Raw genomic sequence first — 12,190 nt, forward strand, 5'->3', positions numbered from 1 at the left:
GGGTACGGTATAGGCACACAGTACAGTATTATATAACAGCTATATGACTTGGCATTCAACATATTTCTATACAGACTGTTTGAACCATTCGCTTCAGATTACTAACACGAAGTTAATCAGTATATTGTTTATGTTCGCATTTTGTATATTGTATACATGACCCTGGGAAAAACAACTGATCTTTGTCCATGCAAGCTACTCTTGATTTGTCTGGCCCGACCACACAGAGCAGTGCGATGTAACACTGGTGTCATCCGGCCCACTAGGACTTAACTAGGACTTAACCCGCATGGGTAACACTATGGTACAACTATTTGTCAACTGTTGACATTCTTCCATCGCAATGCAAGCCTTGTTAATAATGAAATAAAAGGTGAAACCTCGCTCTGGGCGTATGGCGCTTAATGGGAGATTATACAGCAGCTTCGTGAGGTTATGGTCATCAAGCTCCTGTGTGTTGTGGCGACACGAGAGCGGCTATGTCTGACTGCGTTGCATTTGGTGAACTGTAGTTGTCTTTATGTCCACCTCACCGTCGGTACTGGACCGAATACTTGATGGTTACTGGGTGGATGTGACAAAATGGATGTTAGCTGTCACTCCTCTGGTCACAGATCACTGCATGTCATTTACAAAGATTTATGACAGGACAAATCCAGTTAAATAAAACAGGAGAAGTAAAACGGAATGTCATTCACGATTTGTTTATAGGAATGCCAACAGATGTACCATCAACTCCAGATAATACGTATACCGTTAGCTGGATCCAGGGCGGTTCTAACATATACGTGATATGCAATAAAGGATAACTTGAATCGGCTCCATGAAGCCTTCAAGTATCGTGCTATTCTTTACAAACACGGTGTCACTGCCGGAGATGGTGTTATGATAGCGGGATGTGAGGGGATTGATATGAACTCTGTGTTCAGTTACAAGTCCCAGTGACACGCCTGTCAGACTAGGATGCATCTTGTGACGCATGGACGAGTCATCCCGAGCTGAAAGGGAGTTCAGCAGTCGTATTTCAACGAATGTAGACTGAAAAGCATAAACACTACATGAAGACAATTGTTCGGAAGAATTTGAACTTCTATATTTCTTTTACTTTAGAACAGAACAATTTGATAACTGAGAACATGATCAAGGGTATTTTAATACGATTTGATCATTCAAACGCAGCAAGAAAATGTTTTGATCATTCAAACGCAACAGGACAATGTTTTGATCATTCAAATGCTGCCCGACTTACCATGGTGCAGTGAGATGCTACAGAATATAGAAACTGCCTTTATTACGGAATACAGAAACATTCGTCAATGCTAACGTGAAAAAACACAGCAGACATTAACAACAATTAGGTATGTACATACAACATAGGCACATTTTCTTGATAATAATACTAAGAAAGAAACTCTCTCTCTCTCTCTCTCTCTCTCTCTCTCTCTCTCTCTCTCTCTCTCTCTCTCTCTCTCTCTCTCTCTCTCTCTCTCTCTCTCTCCACTATCAAACATTCACATTGATATTAATTTCCTTTCGCATCTGTGGTGTAATCTGTTGTAGCGCCGCATACCACAGTGTCTCAATGGCCCCGTCTTTCCAGGCGTTCACAGCCAAATACTGACACTTCTTCGTTTTCGTATAGCACTGTATGCCGGTGTTGACGTTCAACGTCATATTGTGGCGTATCTGATCGTGCGTAACACCGCCTGCTTTCAGCGGCAGTAGTCCGTATAGGTATACGTCATCAACCCAGAAGAACGGCGTCATGTAGGACGCGCGGTACATCGCACGAATTATTTCTGTTGATATTAACACAACATAACCGTTACAGTAGTTGACTGGGTAGTGAGAATAGCCTTTAAACTGATCGTCCTCTACCTTCCATTTCCCCGTTCCTCGCACTATTGGGCTCGACCCCTTCGTGCGGAGGTGACATAATATATGTCTTTGTTTGGACTTGAGGATCGGATAGTATTTCTCTAAGAGTAGAAATGGATTGATGAACATGTCATCGTCGACCTTGAGAACCATCTGAGCGTGCAGACAGTGCTCCGATATCCAGCGGAATGACAGAACCCCTTTATGCGTCAGATTATGATAGGTGTCCAAGAAGTTACCTTGCACAATGTCCTCGTAGACCAGGCTCTCGTTTTCTATCAATGACTGAACCTTCTCGTTTTGGGTTATACCAAATAGAAACAGTATCCTTACGCTCAGGTCTTTGAAAAGGTTCTTATTCGCCCAAGTTTCTCTGATCAGTCGCCTCCTCTGGAAGTTTTGGGTAGCACTGTGAACTATAACAAGAAACTTGAGGTTGGAGATATTGGTGCATATGTTCGGGTTGTTTATGACGTACGGGGTATCCATAGTCAGAGGGTAGGATGTTTTGGTCACTTCGGGTATCTGTTTTACTAGTTTCTTTACGGCCACGCCCTTTCGTTTGAGACGTGTGATCGTGTCGGAAGGGTGAGGGACGGCTACAACTATTTCCAGTGAGCCATCTTCTCCCACACCGGCGTTCTTCAACACCGCGTCAACACTGACGCCATCTATGTACAAGTCAAGGAAGACCTCCCTCCTGTGACGGCAGCCCACGTAGTAGGCGGCCACGATGGCGACACACAGCAGGAGGGAGAGGAGGTAGATCGTCCTAATCGGGGGGGTATTCCGCACCACCTCCATTATTGCAAGGAATGAGTCCGAGTTCTGGAATGAAACGAAATAATGGTGATTTGGGGCTTTCACATTCTGAGTATTCTGAGTATTATCAATCAAGTCTTATGACAATTATCACGTGTTATTTCCTGAGTATGAGCTTTAAACTGTACTGCCCATGTCAGAAATGGTAGAATCATAACTCTTGGATTGATTTCCATTCAGTGTTCCTTTTAATTACAAGCAAACCAGCTAACATCACCAAAGTATACAATATAGACCCTTTATTACATCCCTGAGTATTGTTAATATGTAATATTAACATAATGTACTATTTAATTCCTGATTATCACCTTGTGTGGGCATTATTTATGTCACAGTCAATGTGTAAAATCACTCAATTTGTAAAATGACAGAAAATTTTCACTTTACAAAATGCCAAAATATTTTAGTAATAATTTTAGTCAAAATAAAGTAATGGAAAATATAGAAATGGAAAATAATAGCAATATGACTGAATGATTTTGGCGTTTTGTGAATTGCCTTAGTGAAAATTTCAGCCATTTTACACATTGAGTGTAACATATACTCAACAACAAAAGTTCCTGTGACACCAATATTTGAGTGTATTTTTCAAACAAGTAAAGTTTGATTTTCAATATTGTAGTACATGTATGGAATCAAGTCACAAAAACGCAACTGCTACAGAAAAGCATGCATTCGATGCAAAAGTTGACTTTTATGCAAGCGCCATGCATTTCGCTACCCAAGAATGGGTATAAAAACATGTGCGTTAACGGTATTCCATATTCATTGTTTAGCATCGTGCTGACAACAACCGCTCAGAAAAACAACAAAATTACGCAATTATTCAACATTACAAAATGCCACGCCTGTCCGAAAATGAGCGTCTGCGAGCCATTGGTATGCTTGAAGCATGATCGAGTCAACGTGATGTTGCAAGACAACTTAACGTCCACAGAAACACCATTTCGTGTTTATGGCAACTTTGGCAACAGACGAATGCAGTCAGAGACCATCCTCGGAGTGGCAGGCCACGCGTAACCAATAATCGACAAGACAACTGGATTCGAACAACACACCTACGAAATCGATTCCAGCCGGCTACAGTGACAGCAAGAAGCATCCCTGGCCTTCGACGAATATCTTCACAAACCGTACGTCGTCGCCTCAGATGTGCAGTGATTGTCGCCAGAAGACCCGCCACACGTCCCATTTTGACAGGAAACCACCGCCAAGCATGTCTACAGTGGTGCAGACAGCGTCTACCCAGGACGGCCATGCAGTGGGGACAAGTTGTATATACTGACGAGTCTCGTTTTCACCTCAGTCACAGCGATGGACGGATTAGAGTGTACCAACGTCGAGGTGAACGTTACGTAAATCATTGTGTCATGGAAGAAGATCGGTTCGGGGGCGGCAGCGTTATGGTATGGGGTGGGACTACAGCAAGACAGAGGGCCCGTTTGATAGTGGTAGAGGGAAATCTCAATGGACAGCGCTACAGCGACGACATCATCGACCCAGTTGTTCTACCGTTTTTGCGTTGTCATGGCCCAGGCATTACCTTTCAACATGACAACGCCCAGTCTCATATTGCTCGACTTGTTCAGGATTGTATTCAACAAAACAACGTGAATGTTATCCCCTGACCGGCTCGCTCCCCTGATCTCTCACCGATCGAGCACATGTGGGATGAGATGGATCGGCGCCTTCGACGTTAACCACTAGTTCCACTAACACTCCAGGAACTTCGAAACATGCACCAGCAGATATGGACAGATATCCCACAGGACTTTGGGCGATGCCTGGTCCATTCCATGAGACGAAGATGTGTTGCTTGCATCGCAACCAGATGTGGACACACACGCTATTGATTTGTAAATTGACATTTTGGCATGTCTTTTGGCAGAGTCTTTTATCTGTTGCAAACCGAAACTGTTTCTGATTTGGTAAAAAACATAACTTTGCATTAAATCTTATTCAATGTCACAGGAACTTTTGTTGTTCAGTATATATATGTCCGCACCTTCGCATGATGTATGTATTAGTTCGCTAAGTATTCTCTGTTGTAAGCCTGGTTAGATATGTGCGCTGGTGTTTACTTATGTGATTTTAGTGTGTTTAGCCGTGTTGGCTTAGCCTATGTCTTATCCTATGTTTTTTATCTATATAAGATTATTCCGCCATCTAATGCAATTGCCTTCGGGATAATAAGGTCTTGTCGTCTTTTATACCAAATAATATTTTAGAAACATTCATGTGTGGATACTAAACTACACTCGGTGTTGTGCTTGTTGTCAACAAGCAGAACAGCTGATAATCGCATAATTCTACAATGAATTAGGGAAATACTCGATTCTGATGTGTCAATCATAGGTTTCAAATTACACAAAACACTTTTGATTAAAACAGCGAATTCAATAACCGCATGACGCTAATATAATAGGAACGTACTAAAATAAATCACTTATTTCTCAGTCCTAGAAGCGGGCGTGTGGCCCAGTCGTCTAATGCGCCCCTTGAGCACGCAGGAAACTGAGGATCGTGGGATCGATCATGTTTCTAGGTTTGCCAGCACAATACCCCGCTCCTTGGTTTCACCAAACTGTGAACGTCTGAGACCTGGAACACATTCCTCCCACGTCAAGCTGACACGCCATGATATAACTGGAATACTGTTCAAAGCGGCCTTCAATAACCCCAACTCAATCACCTACTGTCGGTAGGCATTATAAAATAATGGACAATTAAAGGTTATAACGTACAGAATTGCGGTTACTTTAATATTCAAAGTACATGTATGGTGCATTTCAAGTGTTGGTGACAACAGAAGGCCGATTGTTTCCGATGGTAATGTCTGTGTCATAATCAACAGTGTGACAGCATAATCGTGACGTGCAGTGTTGGGCTCACGACTTCTTCAGAGGTGCCCACTTCATGCTGGCTTACGAACTAGCGTTGCTTACACACTTTCTATACCTGCCATATATGCGAATAAAGAAATGATGTTCAATAAAGCGCAATTGAAAAAAAATGTTTAAAGGCTTTTATTGATGTTTCCTGCATTGAAATCGAAAACCCATTACAAATAATGGGCCTAACTTATGCCGCTTCACTCAATATTTCCGCTTACCCCAACGAGTTTGTCATGGTTGAATTGAGATAAACGTACTGCGTGTTCGGTTCAAATATAAGTTAGTTAGGTTCTATCTACATATAACCTACATATAGCCCTAAATTGAGAACAGAGTGTCTATCTCCTAATTACTCACTATAACTAAGCTATTGAGATCATGTATCTGCATTCTTCCCATTAACGCATGTTCAGGTAGTCGATGGTGTGTGGCCTTGAGCATACTTTCCTTGGTAAACATGCACCTATATACACCCACTTTATCGTAATGAATAGGGAATATCTTTTGAACAACATAATGCACTGACATAAACATTTTCTTCTACTTTCAAGGCAAGGAACACCTCCGCTGAAACACTGTAACAAGTCGTAACAGAAGTGGTATGTCAACAATACCGTTATATCATCATTTAAATTTGCCAGAGGATGAACCTAAATCTTACAGGGATAATAAGGACGTCACTTGGATTTATTTAGTGCCTTAATCAAGTAGGGCGGGGAGACGGACAAATAACCACAGCCGCCCCCATATCTGACCTGTCCAGGCCACAGTCTGTATGTAGTGACGGTAGGTCATGGGGCCTACATACTGACATACAAACACGCAGGCCCACTAGCTCTCCTGCTCTATGCCTGTGGAGATAAGATTGTTGACACGAGGGATAAACCTGCTTATAACGTCTCCAGCAAATATCTAATGACAATAAGGGTGTTTAGACTGACGGATAGGACTCGCGATAAAGTTGTTGGAATATAAACAATGCTTTGTCCTGACCAGGTTGACAGGGATGTTTGTCAGCGATACTTTATGTCAAGTAACTCAAGTGTAATAATAAGAAGTAATTCAGACAAATACGTAAGTGCAAGCTATAAACTATCCATATACAGAAATACATGAAAACACCTAAAATACTGCTTTTTAGCGGGTTGCAGACCATTCGAGATACGTGATCTCGCTTTAGTAGTAAGCGGACATTTCGAGAGAGCTGGTATGTTCTAGATATGATAGTTAGCGGACATTTCAAGAGAGCTAGTATGTTCTCGTTATAATAGTGAAAGGACATTTCGAGAGAGCCGGTATGTTCTAGATATAATAGTTGGCGGACAACCCGTGAAGATCCGGGTTAGAATAGGTCTTCAGCAATCCATGCTTGCCGTAAAAGGTGACTATGCTTGCCGTAAGAGGCGACGAACGGGATCGTGTGGTCAGGCTCGTTGACTTGGTTGATGCATGTCATCGCATCCCAGTTGTACAGATCGATGCTTATGAGATCAATCACTGGATTGTCTGGTCCAGACCCGATTATTTACAGACCGCCGTCATATAGCTGGAATATTGCTGAGTGCGGCGTTAAACAACAACTAAAAAAAGGAAAGTTTATCGGACAGTTCGAGAAAGCCGATATGATCTCGATTTAATAGTTAGCAGACAAGTCGATATGTGCTGTATTTATAAATGAGTACTCACAATACCAATGCCATGCTTCAAGAAACGTCATTAATTACATTTTAAATGGATCCATTACTCTTTTGTCGACAGTCATACTCCATATCATCATCCACCTCAGTCATACTATCATCATCCACCTCTGTCATGCTCCTTATCACCATCCACCTCTGTCATGCTCCTTATCATCATCCACCTCAGTCATACTCCACATCATCATCCACCTCAGTCATACTCCATTTCATCATCCATCTCAGTCATACTATCATCATCCACCTCTGTCATGCTCCATATCATCATCCACCTCTGTCATGCTCCATATCATCATCCACCTCAGTCATACTATCACCATCCACCTCTGTCATACTCCATATCATCATCCACCTCAGTCATACTATCACCATCCACCTCTGTCATGCTCCATATCATCATCCACCTCTGTCATGCTATCATCATCCACCTCTGTCATGCTCCTTATCACCATCCACCTCTGTCATGCTCCTTATCATCATCCACCTCAGTCATACTCCTATCATCATCCACCTCAGTCATACTATCACCATCCACCTCTGTCATACTCCATATCATCATCCACCACAGTCATACTATCACCATCCACCTCTGTCATACTCCATATCATCATCCACCTCAGTCATACTATCACCATCCACCTCTGTCATACTCCATATCATCATCCACCTCAGTCATACTATCACCATCCACCTCTGTCATGCTCCTTATCATCATCCACCTCAGTCATACTATCATCATCCACCCCAGTCATGCTCCATATCATCATCCACCTCAGTCATACTATCACCATCCACCTCAGTCATACTCCATATCATCATCCACCTCAGTCATACTATCACCATCCACCTCTGTCATACTTCATATCATCATCCACCTCAGTCATACTATCACCATCCACCTCTGTCATACTCCATATCATCATCCACCTCAGTCATACTATCACCATCCACCTCTTTCATACTCCATATCATCATCCACCACAGTCATACTATCACCATCCACCTCTGTCATACTCCATATCATCATCCACCTCAGTCATACTATCACCATCCACCTCTGTCATACTCCATATCATCATCCACCTCAGTCATACTATCACCATCCACCTCTGTCATGCTCCTAATCATCATCCACCTCAGTCATACTATCATCATCCACCTCTGTCATGCTCCATATCATCATCCACCTCAGTCATACTATCACCATCCACCTCAGTCATACTCCATATCATCATCCACCTCAGTCATACTATCACCATCCACCTCTGTCATACTCAATATCATCATCCACCTCAGTCATACTATCATCATCCACCTCAGTCATACTCCATATCATCATCCACCTCAGTCATACTCCATTTCATCATCCACCTCAGTCATACTCCATATCATCATCCACCTCAGTCATACTCCATATCATCATCCACCTCAGTCATACTCCATATCATCATCCACCTCAGTCATACTCCATATCATCATCCACCTCAGTCATACTCCATATCATCATCCACCTCAGTCATACTCCATATCATCATCCACCTCAGTCATACTCCATTTCATCATCCACCTCAGTCATACTCCATATCATCATCCACCTCAGTCATACTCCATATCATCATCCACCTCAGTCATACTATCACCATCCACCTCTGTCATGCTCCTTATCACCATCCACCTCTGTCATGCTCCTTATCATCATCCACCTCTGTCATACTCCATATCATCATCCACCTCAGTCATACTATCACCATCCACCTCTGTCATACTCCATATCATCATCCACCTCTGTCATACTCCTTATCATCATCCACCTCAGTCATACTATCACCATTCACCTCTGTCATACTCCATATCATCATCCACCTCAGTCATACTATCACCATCCACCTCTGTCATACTCGATATCATCATCCACGTCAGTCATACTATCACCATCCACCTCTGTCATGCTCCTTATCATCATCCACCTCAGTCATACTATCACCATCCACCTCTGTCATGCTCCATATCATCATCCACCTCTGTCATACTATCATCATCCACCTCAGTCATGCTCCATATCATCATCCACCTCAGTCATACTATCACCATCCACCTCTGTCATGCTCCTTATCACCATCCACCTCTGTCATGCTCCTTATCATCATCCACCTCAGTCATACTATCACCATCCACCTCTGCCATGCTCCATATCATCATCCACCTCAGTCATACTATCATAATCCACCTCAGTCATACTCCATATCACCATCCACTTCAGTCATACTTTCACCATTAACCTCAGTCAAACTATCACCATCCACCTCCGTCATACTCCATATCATCATCCACCCCAGTCATACTATCACCATCCATCTCAGTCATACTATCATCATCCATCTCAGTCATACTATCATCATCCACCTCAGTCATACTATCATCATCAAACTCAGTCATAATCCATATTATCATCCACCCCAGTCATCCTCCATATCATCATCCACCTCAGTCATACTATCATCATCCACCCCAGCCATACTATCATCATCCACCTGAGTCATACTATCATCATTAAACTCAGTCATACTCCATATCATCATCCACTTCAGTCATACTTTCACCATTAACCTCAGTCATACTCCATATTATCATCCACCTCAGTCATACTATCATCATCCATCTCAGTCATACTATTTAACAGTCAAGACATATCTTCACAGACACACACATGGACAGATCGATCACTTTGTACTGACAGAGGTCGTGCCAAATTGAAGCTCGTAAGCTACTTCTCAGGGCTGGAATCTAAATTGTAACCCAACTGTTGAACTTAAGTGAGCTTGACATCCGAAATGCCTTGTTTGATTGTATATGTGTATATTTTAGCCAACAGGTCGGACTGTTTCAAGGAGACATACTCAAGTGTAATTGGCTTCCACCATGCAAGCCGACGCTCTGTATGTTCCTTTGATGAAAGGTAACACGCGACGAAACGAATCAGGAACAGAGATGCAAAGCATGATATTCGCCTTTTAATGTATTGAAATGGGATTGCGAGACTTTCACATTTTTTCAAAACTGTACCATAAAACCTTCATGTTTGGCGAGTTGTTAGCCTACATTGTGATGGAAATCAGCCCGAACAATCGCTTGGACGCCAGGTGCACCAACACGGTTTTCAGTGGTAGAAGTCGTCAGATCTAATCAGGCCTTCCATAACCAATGCGGCTTTAAACAAAACAGCCATGAGCGGCTTTATTTTAAATAAAGGGTTATAAGTGTAGTATTGTGTGAGCCTACAGTTTTCCACTCTCATAAATTTCGAGGTAATTCGTCATTCATGATCTATAAGAAAATGTAACATTCCTTTGTTCCCATGTGGAACACAGTTTAGAAGAGCATTCGTCATAACAACATGCACGATATTTGGCTGCATGGCTGTGTATCAACGCGTGTATCAATCTACATTATATATATTGCACATATCGGAGGCTCACATTGAATATGCAAGTAGTTTCATGATGTGAGCAACACAACGACATAATTCAACGAAGGAAGGTCTTTGATATTGGAATTCGACATACAATACTAGATTGTTTATCATACTATAAAACTGTTTGGAGCATTTCACGCCTATATATCACAGATAGGATTAGGTACACGTATCTATCACTGATTGGACAAGGCGCATGTGTAGGCATGCATCACTGATTGGAGTAGGTACATGTGTTAGAGTGTATCACTGATAGGAGTAGGTACATGTGTCAGAGTGCATCACTGATAGGAGTAGGTACATGTGTTAGAGTGTATCACTGATTGGAGTAAGTACATGTGTAGGGATGTATAACTGATTGGAGTAGGTACATGTGTCAGAGTGCATCACTGATTGGAGTAGGTACATGTTTAGGGATGTATCACTGATTGGAGTAGGTACATGTGTCGGAGTGTATCACTGATTGGAGTAGGTACATGTGTCAGAGTATATCACTGATTGGAGTAGGTACATGTCTCGGAGTATATAACTGATTGGTGTAGGTACACGTGTAGGGAAGTATCACTGATTGGTGGAGTACATGTGTAGGGATGTATCACTGATTGGAGTAGGTACATGTGTCAGAGTGTATCACTGATTGGAGTAGGTACATGTTTAGGGATGTATCACTGATTGGAGTAGGTACATGTGTCAGAGTGTAGCACTGATTGGAGTAGGTACATGTGTCAGAGTGTATCACTGATTGGAGTAGGTACATGTGTCGGAGTATATCACTGATTGGAGTAGGTACATGTGTCGGAGTATATCACTGATTGGAGTAGGTACATGTGTCAGAGTGTATCACTGATTGGAGTAGGTACATGTTTAGGGATGTATCACTGATTGGAGTAGGTACATGTGTCAGAGTGTATCACTGATTGGAGTAGGTACATGTGTCAGAGTGTATCACTGATTGGAGTAGGTACATGTGTCGGAGTATATAACCGATTGGTGTAGGTACACGTGTAAGGAAGTATCACTGATTGGTGGAGTACATGTGTAGGGATGTATCACTGATTGGAGTAGGTACATATGTCAAAGTGTAAAAGTGATTGGAGTAGGTACATGTGTAGGGATGTATCACTGATTCGAGTAGGTACATGTGTCAGAGTGTAGCACTAATTGGAGTAGGTACATGTTTAGGGATGTATCACTGATTGGAGTAGGTACATGTGTCGGAGTATATCACTGATTGGAGTAGGTACATGTGTCAGAGTGTATCACTGATTGGAGTAGGTACATGTGTCGGAGTATATCACTGATTGGAGTAGGTACATGTGTCGGAGTATATCACTGATTGGAGTAGGTACATGTGCCAGAGTGTATCACTGATTGGAGTAGGTACGTGTGTAGGGATGTATCACTGATAGGAGTAGGTATATGTGTCA

The 12,190-nt window shown here is 42.3% G+C and overlaps 1 protein-coding gene across 4 annotated transcripts in view; it reads right to left on the reverse strand.

Moving 5' to 3' along the window:
• Positions 1–849: 849 nt before the first annotated feature.
• The window catches only part of LOC139450095 (beta-1,3-galactosyltransferase 1-like), a 58,951-nt gene continuing 47,610 nt past the window's right edge, over positions 850–12,190 (reverse strand). For all 4 annotated transcript variants that reach the window (XM_071231733.1, XM_071231738.1, XM_071231740.1 and 1 more), the window contains exon 2: positions 850–2,706. In XM_071231733.1, the coding sequence (XP_071087834.1) occupies positions 1,504–2,706 (1,203 nt within the window). In that variant the 3' untranslated portion in view covers positions 850–1,503. The remainder of the gene's footprint in view (positions 2,707–12,190) is intronic.

Source organism: Haliotis cracherodii, unplaced genomic scaffold (genome assembly GCF_022045235.1).
Source record: "Haliotis cracherodii isolate W230 unplaced genomic scaffold, xgHalCrac1.p SCAF_8, whole genome shotgun sequence".
Lineage (NCBI taxonomy): Eukaryota > Metazoa > Mollusca > Gastropoda > Lepetellida > Haliotidae > Haliotis > Haliotis cracherodii.